The sequence below is a fragment of the Somniosus microcephalus genome, unplaced genomic scaffold, assembly GCF_052327205.1.
Source record: "Somniosus microcephalus isolate GS21.2 unplaced genomic scaffold, FLI_Smic_1.0 scaffold481, whole genome shotgun sequence".
Taxonomy (NCBI): Eukaryota; Metazoa; Chordata; class Chondrichthyes; order Squaliformes; family Somniosidae; genus Somniosus; species Somniosus microcephalus.
Window position 1 is genome coordinate 19,334 of NW_028225668.1, and position 17,898 is coordinate 37,231.

At 48.2% G+C, this 17,898-nt stretch overlaps 1 protein-coding gene across 1 annotated transcript in view; it reads left to right on the plus strand.

Moving 5' to 3' along the window:
• Positions 1-17,898, plus strand: part of LOC147081737 (carbamoyl-phosphate synthase [ammonia], mitochondrial-like) — a 195,295-nt gene that overhangs the window by 15,940 nt on the left and 161,457 nt on the right. The window contains exons 2-9 of the mRNA XM_085980733.1: positions 8,222-8,331; positions 12,330-12,474; positions 14,071-14,160; positions 15,508-15,564; positions 15,659-15,751; positions 16,223-16,312; positions 17,258-17,386; positions 17,564-17,670. Of these exons, the coding sequence (XP_085836859.1) occupies positions 8,222-8,331; positions 12,330-12,474; positions 14,071-14,160; positions 15,508-15,564; positions 15,659-15,751; positions 16,223-16,312; positions 17,258-17,386; positions 17,564-17,670 (821 nt within the window). The remainder of the gene's footprint in view (positions 1-8,221; positions 8,332-12,329; positions 12,475-14,070; positions 14,161-15,507; positions 15,565-15,658; positions 15,752-16,222; positions 16,313-17,257; positions 17,387-17,563; positions 17,671-17,898) is intronic.

Here is a 17,898-nt window from a genome sequence, read left to right on the forward strand (position 1 = left end):
CCTTTGATAAGGTACCACATAACAGTCATGACTTAACGTCAGAACATGTGGAGCCAGGAGACAAGTAGCAGAACGGATAGCAAGCTGGCTATAATACAGAAAGCAGAGAGTGGGGCAAAAGGTGGGAAGCGGTGTTCCACAAGGACCGGTGCTTGGACCACAGTTCACTATTTCAAAATAATTTGGACTCGGTAATTGGAAGTTGATGCACTATCAATTGCTACAAAAGACTGGAGATTGAGAAAGTAATAAACAGGCTTTTATTACCAAAGAACAGAGCATGCCTCTTGTGGTTGCCTGGTATCCAAAAGGGCTGGAGGCTTCTGAGCAGCGACCTTTATACCCAGCCATGAGGGTGGAGCCAGGGGCGGAGTCAGCTGAGGCATGCACAGACAAGTACAACAATATGCAAGAGTGAACAACAGTACTAACAGTGAACAACAATACTAACAACAGTGGTTTACCACATTCACCCCTTGTTTAGAATTGAGTCCGGCGGGGTGAAGTGCACTAAAAATTTGTGTACTGAAGTCTATCAGGAGGCCTTGTAAGCCGTCCTGAGCGTCGCAGCAGCGGCGGTGATGGTGCAGCATCCAATGGTGAACCCGGTGTCTCGTTCAGAGGAGGTGTAGCAGGTGGCGGACCCTGGGGCTGCTGCATGCCGTCTACAGGGGTCAGAGCATGGGTAATGGGAGGTAGCAATGGTGGTCTCTCAGAGGCACCCGAAGGTGCGAGGTCTCGTGCGGGGACTGTGTCCTGGGGGTAGGCAGGAGTAGCGGTGGGTGGCGAAGAGGGTGTTTCAGGAGCACCTGCAGGTGCGAGGTCTCGAATGGAGACTGTGTCCTCCCGCCCGTCCGGGTACACCACGTAAGCATACTGCGGGTTGGCGTGGAGGAGGCTCACCCTCTCGACCAGGGGGTCCGCCTTATGGGTCCTCACGTGCTTCCGCAGTAGGACGGGACCTGGAGAAGTCAGCCATGTTGGTAGCGAAATCCCCGACGTGGACTTCCTGGGGAAGGAGAACATTCTCTCGTGAGGAGTGGCATTGGTGGGTGTACAGAGCAGCGACCGAATGGAATGGAGCGCCGCAGGGAGGACCTCCTGCCAGCGGGAGGTCGGAAGGCCCTTAGATTTTAAGTTTAAAAGGACTGCCTTCCAGACTGTCGCATTCTCCCTTTCCACCTGGCCGTTACCCCGGGGGTTGTAGCTGGTGGTCCTGCTTGTAGCAATGCCTCTCGCGAGCAGGTACTGCCGAAGTTCGTCGCTCATAAAAGATGAGCCCCTGTCGCTATGGATATAGCTAGGGAAACCGAACAAGGCGAAGAGGTCATTCAGACATTTAATGACCGTGGTACTGGTCATGTCCGAGCAAGGGATGGCAAACGGGAAACGGGAGTACTCATCAATTATATTGAGGAAGTACACATTGCGGTCAGAGGAGGGGAGGGGCCCTTTAAAATCGATGCTCAGCCGCTCGAAGGGGCGCGTGGCTTTGATCAGGCTCGCTCTGTCTGGCCTATAAAAATGCGGCTTGCACTCGGCACAGATCTGGCAGTTCCTGGTCATGGTCCTGACCTCCTCGATGGAGTAGGGCAGGTTACGGGATTTGATAAAATGGAAGAACCTGGTGACCCCCGGGTGGCAGAGGTCATTGTGGAGGGTCTGTAGCCTATCAACCTGCGCGTTGGCGCACGTACCACGTGATAGGGCATCTGGGGGCTCATTGAGTTTCCCGGGCCGGTACAAGATATCGTAATTGTAGGTGGAGAGTTCGATTCTCCACCTTAAGATCTTGTCATTCTTGATTTTGCCCCGCTGCTTATTATGAAACATAAAAGCCACTGAACGCTGGTCAGTGAGCAGGGTAAATCGTTTTCCGGCCAGGTAATGCCGCCAATGTCGCACGGCTTCCACAATGGCCTGGGCCTCCTTTTCGACAGAGGAGTGTCGAATCTCGGGGCCCTGGAGGGTCCTTGAGAAAAAGGCCACGGGTCTCCCCGCCTGGTTAAGGGTTGCAGCTAGGGCAAAGTCGGATGCGTCGCTCTCCACTTGAAAAGGAAGGGACTCATCCACAGCGTGCATTGTGGCCTTCGCAATGTCTCCTTTTATGAGAGTGAAGGCTGCACAGGCCTCTGCTGTCAGGGGGAAGGAGGCGGACTTGATGAGGGGTCGGGCTTTATCCGCATAGTTGGGCACCCACTGAGCATAGTAAGAGAAAAACCCCAGGCATCTCTTCAGTGCTTTCTGGCAGTGGGGGAGGGGGAGCTCCATAAGGGGGCGCATTCTATCGGGGTCTGGGCCGATGACTCCGTTCTCCACTACGCAGCCAAGAATAGCGAGGCGCGTAGTACGAAACATACATTTGTCTTTGTTGTATGTGAGATTCAGCCGCTGGGCCGTCCGGAGGAATTTCTCTAGATTAACGTCGTGGTCCTGCTGGTCGTGGCCGCAGATGGTGACGTTGTCTAGATATGGGAAAGTGGCCTGGAGCGCGTTCTGGTCAACCATCCGGTCCATCTCCCGTTGGAAGACAGAAACTCCGTTGGTGACGCCGAAGGGAACTCTGAGAAAGTGATAGAGCCGACCGTCAGCTTCAAAAGCTGTGTACTGGCGGTCCTCAGCCCTGATGGGGAGCTGGTGGTATGCCGACTTCAGATCAATCGTCGAGAACACCCGGTATTGTGCTATCTGATTGACCATGTCAGATATGCGGGGGAGTGGGTATGCATCTAGTTGGGTGTAGCGATTGATCGTCTGGCTGTAGTCAATAACTAGGCGCTGTTTTTCGCCAGTCTTCACTACCACCACTTGTGCTCGCCATGGGCTGGTGCTACTTTCAATAATCCCTTCCTTCAGGAGTCTCGCTACCTCGGATTTAATGAAGCTCCTATCCCCAACACTGTAACGCCTGCTTTTGGTAGCGATGGGCTTACAGTCGCGGGTGAGGTTAGCGAACAAGGAGGGGGGGGGAACTTTAAGGGTGGAGAGGCTGCAAATGGTGCACGGCGGGCGATTTAAAAGCTGCTGGCTGCAGACTGTGAGTGGGGGGAGGGGTCCGTCATACGCTAATGTGACACTCTTAAGGTGGCACTGAAAATCCAACCCCAGTAGAACGGCAGCGCAGAGATGGGGCAGGACCAGAAGTTTAAAATTTTTGTATTCTGTGCCCCTTACTGAAAGGGTCACTACACAGTAGCCACCGACGTCCGCTGACTGGGCTTTGGAAGCCAAAGAGATCCGATGGCGCGTCGGCAGGACCGGGAGAGAGTAACTGCGCACCGTGTCGGGGTGGATAAAGCTCTCCGTGCTCCCGCTGTCAAAAAGGCAGGTAGTGGCGCGGCCGTTTACCGTAATATCCATCATGGACCTGGACAGTTGATGAGGGAGAGATTGGTCCAGCGTCACGGAGGCCAGCGTATGGTCGAGCGAGTCGATGTGGTCGTCAGATGAGGCGGTGGTTGAGTCCGGCTCCCCCGTGGTTGAAGTCGGAGGCGTCCAAGATGGCGGACAAAATGGCGGCGCCCACGGTCCCGATCCCCACGCGGCTGGGGGAGCCCAAGATGGCGGACAAGATGGCTGCGCCCACGGTTCGCACGCAGCGCTGCTGGCGTTAGCGGTCTTCCCTTTGCAGGCGCTAACGTAGTGACCTTTCTTCCCGCAGCCGGAGCAGGTAGCATTCTTCGCGGGGCAGCGTGCTCTAGGGTGTTTAGCTTGGCCACAAAAATAGCATTTTTGTGCCTTGGACATCGCTGCAGCAGTCGGAGGTGGCGGTCCCATGGCCCAAGATTGCGGCGTCCACGGCGCGGGGCGATGAGGGGAGAAAGCGTCCATATTTCTGTGGGCCGCGTCGAGCGAGAGCGCGAGGGACACTGCCTTTGTCAGGTCTATTTCACCCTTCTCCAGCAGCCTCTGCCGGGAGTAGTCGGACCTTAGACCCGCAACGAAAGCGTCTCGTATCAATCCCTCCGCATGTGCCGCGGCCGATACTTCCTTGCAGTCGCAGCCGCGTCCGAGTACCCGCAGTGCCCGTAGGAAGGCTTCCACCGATTCCCCGGGCTGCTGTCTGCGAGATCTTAAAAGGTGCCTGGCATAGACCGTGTTAACCGGGCGTGCATACTGCCCTTTCAGTAGGTCGATAGCCGCCGCGTAGGTCGTCGCATCTTGGATTAAAGTATAGACTTGGTGGCTCACCTTCGAGGCCAGGATTTTCAGTTTATTTTCATCAAGAGTCACGGTCGAGGCTTCCAGATACGCCTCAAAGCAACGCAGCCATTGTGCGAATTTAGTCGACGAACCCGCTTCTTGGGGGTCTAGGTCCAGGCATGTTGGTCTGAGGGCTCGCAGCAGCGCCTGCTGCTCAGCGTTTTGCGCCATCGGTTGATCAGCATCCGCAGCCAACATTTAACTTTGGTAATAAAATTGATGCACTATCAATTGCTACAAAAGACTGGAGATTGAGAAAGTAATAAACAGGCTTTTATTACCAAAGAACAGAGCATGCCTCTTGTGGTTGCCTGGTATCCAAAAGGGCTGGAGGCTTCTGAGCAGCGACCTTTATACCCAGCCATGAGGGTGGAGCCAGGGGCGGAGTCAGCTGAGGCATGCACAGACAAGTACAACAATATGCAAGAGTGAACAACAGTACTAACAGTGAACAACAATACTAACAACAGTGGTTTACCACAGAAGTACAATTTCAAAATTTGCTTGATGACACCAAATTGGGGTTGTAGTTAATACAGAGGAGGACTACAACAAAATACAAGAAGAGATTTTCAATTTACCCCCAGCCTCAACAGCTTTTTGGGGAGAGAGTTCCAGATTTCCACTACTCTGTCTGAAAGAATGCTTCCTGACATTACCCCTGAACAGGCTAGCTGTAATTTTAAGGTTATGCCCCCTTGTTATGGACTCTCCCACCAACAGTTTCTCTCTATTTACCCTATCAATTTGTTTAATCATAAACGCTTCAATTAGACCACCCCTTAATCTTCTTTACCAACATCTTGCATATAGTGCCTTTAACGTAGTAAAACATCCCAAGGTGCTTCACTGGAGCGTTGCCAAATAAAATTTGACAGAGTAGGGTAAAAGGTGGGAAGTGGTGTTCCATAAGGATCGGTGCTTGGACCACAGTGGGCCGAATGGCCTACTCCTGCTCCTATTTCTTATGTTCTTATGACACCGAGCCACATAAGGAGATATTAGGACAAGCGAACCAAAGCTTGGTCAAAGAGGCAGATTTTAAGGAGCGTCTTAAAGGAGGAGGAGGGAGAAATAGAGAGGAGGAGAGGTTTAGAGAGGGAATTCTAGAGTTTAGGACCTAGGCAGCTGAAATGGTAGTGATTTAAAGTAGGGGATGCGCAAGAGGCCAGAATCGGAGGAGTGCATATATCTCGGAGTGTTGTAGGGATGGAGGGGTTTACAGAGATAGGGAGGGGCGAGGCCATGAGGGATTGAATACAAGGATGAGAATTTTAAAGTTGAGGTATTGCTGGACTGGGAGCCACTGTAGGTCAGTGAGAACAGGGTAATGAGTGAATGGGACTTGGTGCGAATAGGCAGCAGAGTTTTGGATGAACTCGGGTTTATGGAGGGTGGAAGATGGGAAGCCATCCATGAGAGCATTAGAATAGTCATATCTAGAGGTAACAAAGGCATGGATGAGCTGAGGCAAGGGTGGAAACAGGCGATGTTATGGAGGTGGAAGTAGGCGGTCTTGGTGATGGCGCAGATATGTGGTCAGAAGCTCAGCTCGGGGTTAAATATGACACCAAGGTTGCGAATAGTCTGGTTTGGCCTCAGACAGTTGCCAGATGGAGTCGGTGACTAGGGAATGGAGTTTGTGGCAGGGCCTGAAGATAATGGCTTCGGTCTTCCCACTATTTAGTTGGAGGAAATTTCTGCTCGTCCAGTACTGGATGTTGGCCAAGCAGTCTGACAATTTAGACAGATTCGAGGGTACGTAATCTGTCCTCATAATTTAGTCCTTTTAGCCCCAGTATCATTCCGGTGAATCTGCGCTGCACCCCCTCCAAGGCCAATATATTCTTCCTGAGGTGCGGTGCCCAGAACAGTAATACTCTAAATGGGGTCTAGCCAGAGCTTTATATAACTGTAATGTAACTTTCACCCCTTTGTGTTCCAGCCCCCTTGTGATAAAGGCTAACAGGGAGCCAAAGCCACTGTACTCCTACAGACAGACTTAACTGCTCATAAATCACTCTGTTCCTGTCGGTGTTTTCTCCTATAGGTCCTGATATTTGCTTCTGAGTGTCTGAGCTCACTAGGCAGATAGAAATACTATTGCAAGAGTTTCATTAGTTGCGCGGGGCAAACTGCACAAGCATCTGGCCTCAGCCACCAGCTCAACTGGTGTAACTCCATTCCCTTATTACTTGTGATTTGTGACATGTGTTAAGAAAAATTTACTCTTCTCTGTTTGTTCAGTGGCTCTGATTTTTGTTGGGGTAGAATTCCACGAATATATCGGGATCCCCAAGTTGTAAAACTAAATGTAGATTTTTTTTTTTTTAAGTTTCAAAGATTATACTATGTCTGTTTAATGCTTTGCCCCGGTAAATAACAAGCGACACATCATTTCACGTACATTCACTGTATATTTGCTAGACAGGAGTTGAAGATAATGCAGTCACCTTCAAAACCATAGGATGATTATCAGAGCAGCAGTCTTTGATTTGAAATCTGCAAGCGTAGAGATTCAGTTGTAGAGCAGTGATGTGATCGGGGAAACCTGCGGGTCAGAAATTTTGGAGAAGTTTGAATGTAAAAAGGAGGATTAACTTAATAACGAGGGCTCAACCATTAAGGACCTGTCGGCAGAGCCTTAATCGGCATCCTGCTGTCCTTTTTAATTGCAGTTGTTCTTGGCCATAATACAGAATGTGCTTGCACCAATAGTCCTGGCCTTGGAGAGTGATGCCAAACTTTGGTGCTGCTCCTCTCTGGCGTTTGCTTTTTCTCTTGTCTGGTGCCATGACCGAAGTGGTGTGACTCACTGGGCCGGGTCAGGCATTCAACAGGTCACAGGAAGAGCAAGATCCACAGAAAACTCTTGAGCTTGGGAAGTTTCTCGTAAAGATTCTATATAAATGCAAGTTTTTGATGTCCGAAAAAGAAAGACAAAGGGAATGTATGTGTAAAGATAAGTGGGTAACATATAAAAGGGGATACTAAAGTATTTTAGCAACATATCTGTATGTTTTCATCCCAACGAGGAAGGAAGCAGTGCTGGATCTGGTTCTGGGGAATGAAGTAGGGCATGTTTCAGTGGGAGAGCATTTGGGGAACAGTGATCACAATATCATTAGGTTTACAGTAGTCATGGACAAGACAAGGAAAAATCAAATGTGAAAATACTCAAGGAGGAGGGCTAATTTCAGTGAGTTGAAAGGGGATCTGGCCCTGGTGGATGGAATCAAAGATTGGCAGGTAAAACTGTAAATGAACAATGGGAGGTCTTCAAAGGGGAGATAGTTTGTATAGAGTGTATGAGAATAGATTAGCAGGAAACCCAAAAGTATTTTTAAACATATAACTAGAGAAGGATGGGCCCGATTAAGGACCAAAAAGGAAATCTTCTTGTGGATGCAGAGGGCATGGCTGAGGTACTAAATGAGGAATTTGCAGCAGTCTTCACTAAAGAAGAGGATGCTGCCAATGCTGCAGTAAAGGAGGAGGTAGATACGATAAAAATAGATAAAGAGAAGGTATTTAAAAGTTTGGCAGTGCTTAAAGTAGAAAAGTTACCTGGTCTGGATGGGATATATCCTAGCTTGTTGAGGGAAGTAAGGGTGGAAATTTCAGAGGCCCTGGCCACAATCTTCCAATCCTCCTTAGATATAGGAGTGATGCCAGAGGACTGGAGGATTGCAAATGTTATACCCCTGTTTAAAAAAAGAGGAGAGCGATAAACCTGGCAATTACAGGCCAGTCAGCCTAATGTCGGTGGTTTAGACTTAGAGGCAATCACCCAGGACAACCTAGGTCATTCCCATTAAGTCATTGGGCATGGCCTTGACAGACATATTTATAATTGTGGTATAACAACAGAAAATGCTGGAAATACTCAGCAGGCCAGGCAGCATCCGTGGGGAGAGAAACAGAGTTAACGTTTCAGGTCTGGGACCCTTCATCAGAATTGTGGTATCCTGTTCTGTACATTGTATACAAAGTAACTGAAATGCTTGACTTTTTTTAGGCACAGACAGCACATTTGATCCTTGATGATGGAACAAAAATGAAAGGACTGTCTTTTGGGTACCCTCACTCAACTGCGGGAGAAGTCGTATTCAACACAGGGTTGGTTGGGTGAGTACAGCGTGACCTGGTTGGATATGTGGCTTTGTCTTTCTGCACACCACGTTCTACAAGATCTTTCCCCGATGGGGTGGGGAGATGGACATAGCCTTGCCACTTCTCATTTTGTTTTTGAGGTAGTGGAAATGTGAATGCATCTTGGGTTTTGGATTTCATTCTCCTTGCCCAGCGTACATGGCGCTTTTCCTCGCTCGCTGAGCCAGCATCTGGAACTGGCTGCATGGAAAATTGCAGCTATAACTTGCCTTGTGACTCTCCTGTAGCATGGTGTAATTGGATTTATAAGAACATAAGAAATAGGAGCAGGAATCGGCCATTTGGCCCTTTGAGCCTGCTACGCCATTCAATGAGATCATGGCTGATCTTCTACCTCAACTCCACTTTCCTGCACTATCCCCATATCCCTTTATTCCCTTAGCATTCAAAAATCTATCGATCTCTGTCTTGAATATACTCAACAACTGAGCCTCCACAGCCCTCTGGGGTAGAGAATTCCAAAGACTCCCCACCCTCTGAGTGATGAAATTTCTCCTCATCTCAGTCCTAAATGGCCGACCCCTTATTCTGAGACTGTGACCCCTGGTTCTAGACTCCCCAGCCAGGGGAAACATCCTCCCTGCATCTACCCTGTCAAACCCTGTAAGAATTTTGTATGTTTCAATGAGATCACCTCTCATTCTTCTAAACTCGAGAGAATATAGGCCGAGCCTACTCAATCTCTCCTCATAGGACAATCCCCCCATCCCAGGAATTAGTCTGGTGCACCTTCGTTGCACTCCCTCTATGGCAAGTATATTCTTCCTTAGATAAGGAGACCGAAACTGTACACAATACTCCAGGTGTGGTCTCACCAGGGCCCTATATAATTGCAGTAAGACGTCTTTACTCTTATACTTCAATCCTCTTGCAATAAAGGCCAACATACCATTTGCTTTCCTAATTGATTTTGGGCCGCTTGGTGCAGTGACCTTCAACCATGGCAGATACATGGTCAGGATCGAAAGTCGCTCTCGGCATTTGGCACTTCAGATGCTGGGAGAACAATATCTGCCTGCTGTGCTCTCCATCTTTGCTGAAGCCAGCTCCCATATCCTGAAAGTAGAATCATATACCCTTAAAAGTGATCAACTCCCCACAAAACCAACCACCCCTCTCTCCCACCGCCCCCCCCGGCCAACGACACATCATTGAATGAGGTCTGACATAATTAAGAAAACCAAGGTGGCAGTCCAGTCCTCAGTGACGAGGGGTGGTGGCAGAATCACCTCTTCCATTAGATCCAGATGGTATGAAAGTCTCCTTTTTATCTGTTGGTGCAAGGGTTCTACATGAAAAAATTGGACAGTCATTCCAGTTTCGAGTGGAGATGAGCTCGATGCTGCCTCCAGTCTGGCACCAGCACTAAATTAGTAATGTCACTCAGAGATCATAAAGACTGGCATGAGAAGCAGTAAAATGCCTCACTTCTCCAATAGGGGTGCTGTTCTGAGTTGTGGCTCATGTATGTTGATAGGACAGTGCAGAGGGGAGTTTTTTCTGCACCTGACTCATGCTGTACCCAAACCTGGGTGTGCTCGATGCTGGTGCTGGGTGCCTGAAATGTAAAGTGTTCCAGCTCTACTCAAAGCACTGCTTTGCACTGGGAATCCCTCTAATCCTATTCTATGAAGAGGAAATTTGAGACAATGGAGGTGGTTAGTGTAAGGCATCACACAAGATGTTTCTTCTCTACAAGCACATAGTCACTCACTAACGTATACAAACTAAAAAGGTCTTGCTTAGTCTTCTACCCGTCAGTGCCTCAGAAGCCTGCACTCTACCTTTTCCCCCCCACCCGGAGGCAATTGGGGAAATGTGTCAAATGCTGGCTGAAGACCTGCAAAGCAGTCCCAGAAAACAGCAAAACTGCCTTCACTTTCTTTGTGCCTGTATCCTTTCAACCAGCAGTGGGTGACTTTCATCGCATTCGTCAGGCAACAGCTCCCCATCGCAACCAGAAGCTCACTGGTGCTGTGTTCAGGAGGGCCGAGTCATTCATATACTTCCCAGTGGAAGCAGACAGACGGAGAGCAACGCAGCTCTCCAGATTGCCAATCTTGCCAGCGATGCCCACATCCTGAGAATGGGGGGGGGGGGGAAAGATGGATGCAGCTGGGCAGCCAGAGAAAGGACTGCACAACTGAGCCCAGTGCTTTCAGTGAATAAAGTTTGATTCGCCAAAAGAAGTAATTTCACACGTCCCTGTTTCCCCTCCCCCCCCACTTGGTGACCTCCAGTTCCTTCATGAGGCAGATGTTTACATCTTCCAAACCCCAATATTGAGAGCATACACATGATTTTGAACACACATTTAATCTTTCCTGAACCTTCTCTGCTGCAAGGAGAACAGCCCCAGCTTCTGAAGTCCCACATCCCTGGTACCATTCTAGTACATTTCCTCTGCACCCCAAGGCCTTGACATCCTTCCTAAAGTGTGGTGTTCAGAATTGAATAATATTCCAGCTGGGGCCTAACAAGTGATTTATAAAGGTTTACCATAACATCCTTGTTTTTGTACTCTGCCTCTGTTTATAAAGCGAAGTATATGCTTTTTTAACAGCCTTCTCAACTTGTCCCGCCACCTTCAAAGCTTTGTGTACTTACACCCCCAGGTCTCTCTCTTCCTGCACCCCCTTTAAAATTGTACCATTTAGTTTATATTGCTGCGCCTCATTCTTCCTTCCAAACATCAATTCACACCTCACTGCATTAAATTTCATCTCCCATGTGTCTGCCCATTTCACCAGCCTGTCTATGTCCTTCTGAAGACTGTTACTATCCACCTCACCGTTTCCTACATTCCAAGCTTTGTGTTATCTGCAACCTTTGAAATTATACGAAACTGGCTAAGGACAGAAAGCAGTGAGTAACGGTGAATGGTTGTGTTTCAGACTGGAGGGAAGTATACAGTGGTGTTTCCCAGGGGTTGGTATTAGGACCACTGCTCTTTTTGAAGTCCAGGTCATTAATATATATCAAAAAGAGCAGTGGTCCTAATACCGACCCCTGGGGACACCACTGTATACCTCCCCACAGTCTGAAAAACAACTGTTCGCCACTGCACTCTGCTTTCTGTCCTTAGCCAATTTTGTATCCACACAGTCGCTGTCCTTTTAATCCCAAATGCTTCAATTTTGCTAACATTATTTATATGAATGGAAAACAAGAGGTCCCAGCGTTACGCTTATCCTACCAATCGGAAAACATGCATTTACCCCACTCTTTGCCTTGTATCTCCTCTATTATCTGTGGCTACATTTTTAAAATTCCATGGGGGAAAAATTCGGTTGCTTTGCGCCTCCCATTAGCGCCCCCCCCCTCGGGGTGCAAAGCACCTAGTGCCTGGGTATGGCTCCAAGCTGTTGCTGCAGCTGGAAACCAGTGCTGATCCCTCTTCTCGCCAGCCAGCAATGGAAATCTGTTGGAAGGAAAAGCTCTCAGTATTTACATCAGATTACTCGACAGCTCCCCACGGCGGCCCAGTTGAGATCAGAATCTCAGCAGGTGGATGCAGACTCGTGTCCCGTCACTAGACTGCAGAGCAGGTTTACACATTCCTCAGAGTGGCAAGCCAATGTTTGGTGTTAAGGTCCTTCCAGAAAGTCAGTGAGTATCCCAGCATTATGTGGTATCCCAGTAGTGTTGGTTTGACAACTCCCTGTTCGCTCCATCTGTGCTTCATCTAAGGCTCTTATCCAGTATCCTGCAGTTTGGTAAAGCCTTTATTAAAATAAGGGTACCAGCTTTTGGTATCCTGGTTAACATTCCGCCATCATCCACAAACGGATAAACTGGCCTTTCAACTCATTACTGTATGTGGGATCTTGCTGTGTGCCAAATGAGTGGGACTTGCCGACATTAAAAACCGCTCTTGGGAAATACTTATAATGGTAAGGTACTTGAGAAGTTTCTTTATTTGTGATTGACGGCGAGCTTTTTTAACTTTTTAGCTACCCTGAGACCTTGACGGACCCAAGCTATAGAGGACAGATCCTGACCCTCACATCCCCCATGGCAGGAAACTACGGGGTCCCAGATACAAAGAAATTGGATGAATTGGGGTTAATGAAATATGTAGAATCTGAATTTATCCAGGTAATGTCTGTTAGTACCTGAATGGGTAATTGATAAGTGGGCAGGTTTATTGATCTGCTGAATAAATATTATTAACATTACGGTGTTGAAATATATGATCAAACTCTTTATTTGCTATTCATGGGTAAACTGGTCACATAAAAATGGTATTGAAGTGGTGAACAGAGTTTGGGAATTGTGAGGGTTAGAGAAGCACTAGTTACTGTATTCACCGTGTGGTTTTGAGAATGGTGGGGTTAGAAATGATTTTGTTTAAGCCTGGGTCCTTGCAGTCCATGATCCAAGGACCAGTAATCCTTGTGCTGACAAGCATTTGTTTGAGGCATGTTTCCAACATGCCCAGATACGCCAAGATTCAAAAGTTATAACGGTAGCATACCTGCAGCCAGACTTGAGATCTCCGTGGTGGTCCTCAGCTCAGTCGGGAGGTCATTACGCGGATATAGGTTGTGGAGTCCCCATAGATGTCCCCAGGATTGGCGCGCGCTCTCATTACTCCGTGAAATGCTGATGCTGAGAATTGGACCTTGAGCACATTGTACGATTCCACTTGTCCGAGCTCATTCTCACTCATTTTTCGCCAAGTGTTCCCTTCTGAAACTCATTGACTGACTCTTCCCCAGCCGACTCCTGCAGTGGCTGTGTCCATGGAGCTTGCCATTGCAGGGTGCTGTGAGCAGCTCGGTTGGGTGCTGTTGCCTTCTGCTATTGGGTACCGAGAGGAGCAGAAGAAGACCATACTGGCAGGAGGACCCCCTCGAAATACAGCTTCATGTGGGAACAGATTGCACTGCATTAGACCAAAGTGCTGCACTGACTGAGTGACTGAAAAATGAGATAAAAAATGACAAGGGAACAATACCAACCACCGACTCCCCTCCCCTTCTGCTCAAGTGTCTCTGAGCCCACAAAGTAATTGGCCTTCTCATTGTTAGGAATACAGAGTTGAAGCTATGGTGACTCCTTCCTCTCCTGCCTATACATGCTGCCTCCTGTAAGCAAAGGGATATCTACTGGATGGAGGATTGAGAAGATTTGTGCCACCAAAGTGCCCAAGTCCTGGGAGTGTTTGATGGGACAGTGTAGAGGGAGCTTTACTCTGTATCTAACTCGTGCTGTACCTGCCCTGGGAGTGTTTGATGGGACAGTGTAGAGGGAGCTTTACTCTGTATCTAACCCGTGCTGTACCTGCCCTGGGAGTGTTTGATGGGACAGTGTAGAGGGAGCTTTACTCTGTATCTAACCCGTGCTGTACCTGCCCTGGGAGTGTTTGATGGGACAATGTAGAGGGAGCTTTACTCTGTATCTAACTCGTGCTGTACCTGCCCTGGGAGTGTTTGATGGGACAGTGTAGAGGGAGCTTTACTCTGTATCTAACCCGTGCTGTACCTGCCCTGGGAGTGTTTGATGGGACAGTGTAGAGGGAGCTTTACTCTGTATCTAATGTGTGCCATGCATTGATTGGAGGCTGATTGCTTACTGTGGATACTGGAAATGGATGGCACTCTCAGTGATGAGCACAAGGATTCACTTTCGGATGGAACTGTCACATGGGCATTAAGTGCTTGGAGTAATCTCTTGTTTTGGTATTTCTAGGTTTCTGGATTACTAGTGCAGGATTACAGCCATGAATATAGTCACTGGAACTCTGTTAAATCACTTGGCGAGTGGTTACATGAAGAAAAGGTATGTTACTCTTTCCCCTCCAATTTGCCCCCCTCCTTTTTGCTGCGGTCCAGATTCAAGGTGCCAAACCCCCTCTAATGCATTGTCCTATTGGCCATTCTCCATTCGTGAATGCGGGTGGCAGGGCCCTCCGTTTGGGGTGCAGGTTTCACCTCTGACCCGGATGTGCATTTGCATGCAACGTCCAGCAAGGGCATATGTACCACAGCTGATGTCCCCTCTCCCTAACCCAGAGGCACTGAGGCTCATTGTAGCACTACTCCTGCTGCCCGGCTGAGATTAGATCTCTGTCTAGGGGGTCTGTATTGTTCATTTACATATTGCCTTTACTCCTGAGCCATCTGAGGATCTCGAAGCTGCAGCTCAATGTCCAACTGTTCTTTGGAAGTGGCATAATATGGGTGTGACTGTGTGCGTAGCAGTATTGTAAATGGGTTTGTGAATCTTTCCTCTCTATTTCTTATTTCTTATTAAATTATAAATGCTTTCTGGAACACATCTTATTTCCACTGGTTGGTGAGTCAGTAGCTGGTGTCATAAATGTAAGCTCCTCCCCAAAAGAATGAAGGGAGGAGAGAATATTGTTTTTAGGTAGCAGGTTGTTGAGACTTGAGGGGGCAGATTAGCTGCCTGTGCCTGGAACCTGGGGCAGAACCAGAGATTCTACCCTGTCTGCTTGGTGCAACCATTTTCCAGAAGGGGAGCTATTGGTGGATCTTCCAACGTGCCCCCGCCCCTCCCCCCACATCAAGGGAATGTATTGGCGGAGTTCCCGGGAATTCCAGTCATTATGCCTTTAATAGGCTTCAGGGAAGGTCGTGCTAGATGGGAGTTGCTGGGAGTTTTGAGGCCTTCTGAAACACTCCAAACCTTTACCAGAGGGAATGGATTACCTTAATTGGAGGCACAATGACCTCTTTTGGAAGACTGCAAGAACATTTTTCTCCTCTTTGTCCCTGTTGTGTCTATTTATTCCCAACGAATGTTGATGAAGTTAGGAATGGTCAGCATTTTATTTTCCCTGTGTTGACTCTGCTGGGGTGCTTGGGCTCTCACTGGTTGTCCTACAGTAAATGGTATGTGGCCATTATCTGAGCCTTGATGGTGAGCTGGAGGTGTGTCTTCGACTGTGGGGAGCACACATTGCAGTTGAGCTCAGTCCTGCCCTCGCTCGATGACAAACAGAATACATCGTTCTGGCCTCAGCTTGCAGCACCCTTATAGTCAGCATCTCAAGTTGTCTCTGAGGGGAAGAGTTGGAATTGGGAAGGAAATGCAGTTTGGGCTAAAACTGACTTTGTTCTTTCTGGTGACTTGTTTCATGGAACATGTTTTCTTGTTGAACAGATCCCAGCCCTTTACGGAATAGACACAAGAATGCTCACAAAGATTATCCGGGATAAGGTAATCAGTTTGGTGAAATTCTTGCAACAAATTGAGTTTTGCTTCCAGTCATTTAATAAACATATTACATGCATTTTTAAAAACATCTTCACAGGGAACAATCCTCGGTAAAATTGAGTTTGAAGGTGATCCTGTAGAATTTGTAGATCCCAACCTGCGAAACCTAATGGCAGAAATATCAACCAAAGTAAGTTTCGTAGCTTGTGTTTGAAGACTTGCCTATAAATGTCTTACTAACAGCTTGTATTTTCCTCCCATCCACTTTGACAGGTTTGCAAAGCTTAATCTCCTCATAGCTATGGGGTTATTCCACAAGTGTTTGTGGCAATCTTGGGGGCTCCCCTGCTTGTGGTGCAGGATTGAAAAGTCCCCTGCCCCCCCCTCCCCCAACCTTACAACTTGCATCTAGGCTGAGCTGGAATTGCACTATTCAGTATCAGCATGGTGTTACTATGCTTGGGTGAAATCCCCTTGATTAGGGCGACCAACCTGCTCAGAATAACTGAGATGGTGTCTTGTTGGACTTGTGCCCATTGGAGCTGGTGAGTGTGTAAAGTATTTGTACACGTGATGCCGTTCCATGTTGTTGAGATTTTACTAGTGAACATTTGGTTTGAGTGATTTGTTCCATGTGTTACATCTCTCTGTCCTTCAACAGGAAATTAAAGTCTACGGGAAAGGGAATGCAATCAAAATTGTAGCAGTGGACTGTGGTATAAAACACAACATAATCCGACTTCTTGTGAAGGTATCTACACCTGTCCCTCACCCTCGCCCAACAGCACTCTGTATTTAGCTATAGTCGCACTGTTACTCCACTCTGTTGGGGCCATTTAGCACCTCCACTTTCTGCAACAGCATGCCTTTAAAACTCTCCTGGTTTCCTTTGGTGGGGGGAGGGTAAGGTTTATGGATGGGCTGTTAGTGTCCCAACCTTTGTCTGTAAAATCCATGGGCCGTGACACGCTCTGGGAATGTTAGTGTATGAATACTCAGTCCAGGGGCCGTGACACGCTCTGGGAATGTTAGTGTACGAATACTCAGTCCCTTTGTGTGAAATTCCATTGTCTGCTAAAAATGCATCAATATTTGTGCAAATATCAGCACAATGTGATTTCAGTGCAATGGAGCCTTTGTCCCCAGGGGTGTCCCGGTGCTGGCTTGTACTGGCTCCAGTTTCCAGGAACATCCTGGTGCTGGCTTGTGCCAGGTCTGGTTTCCAGGGTTATCCCAGCACTGCCTTGTGCTGGCTCCGGTTTCCAGGAATATCCCAGCGCTGGCTTGTACTGGTCTGGTTCCGGGGATATCTCAAGCCCTCTGGAACCTCTCCCAAGTGGCCATTCCTGAGGTGTGATCCCAGGCGGTGAGTTAACGGGCTATGTGATTGTGGAGGACCTCGCTGCCAAGCCTCAGAGGTGCTAACTGCTGACCTGCGGAGATCAGCATACACAACACACCCCAGAGGTGGCACCTGTGTGACCCACTCCTACCTGGGCCGATGACTTTTCCCCACTAGCTCTTTGACTGAGCTGAAGTGGGGCTTGAGGGGAAAGCTGCTATGTGAAGCCAGAGGAAATCTCTTTTTTTGTAACAAATGACTGATTATAACAGTTTACAATAGGCTACCAAATGAATGATCTTCTAATGAGGCCCAAAGAATATGGTAGTAAATGCTGCTTTTTTTCTTTTCCAGAGAGGTGTTGAATTACATTTAGTTCCGTGGGATTGTGATTTTACTAACATGGAGTACGATGGACTCTTCCTATCCAACGGCCCAGGAGATCCCACGTTGGCCGGACAACTGGTCGCAAACATACACAAGGTGTGGGCTTCACTTGATTCTATGTAAACACATTATTGTATGTAACTGCCTGTTCGATGTTTCAGTGTGGCCAGTGCAGGGTTGTGGTGCTGAGAGTGCACTGCCTCATTTCTGGAGGCGCACCCTCGCGCCATCCTTTCACTGTAACTGATGGTTGCTTTTTGCACCGTCCTTTAGGTAATTGGAAGCAATCGGCCAGAGCCGGTGTTCGGTATCTGTATGGGGAATCAGCTGACTGCATTGGCTGTCGGTGCCAATTGCTACAAACTACCGATGGGAAACAGGTACCAGAAACCTTGGGGCTATCTCCTGTAACCGTTGTTGCTGCAGTCTTTTTCCCCCAATTTTTCTCGCTTCTCTTCAGATTGCATTGGCTCTTTCTGTGTATGGTGCGGTAGTGCAGTGCTTGTGGTACTGGGCTAGCAACCCAGAGTTTAAATCCCACCATGGCAGCTCATGAAATTCAATTCAATAAATCTGGTGATTTGTTTTTGCACTAACATCAGGAAATT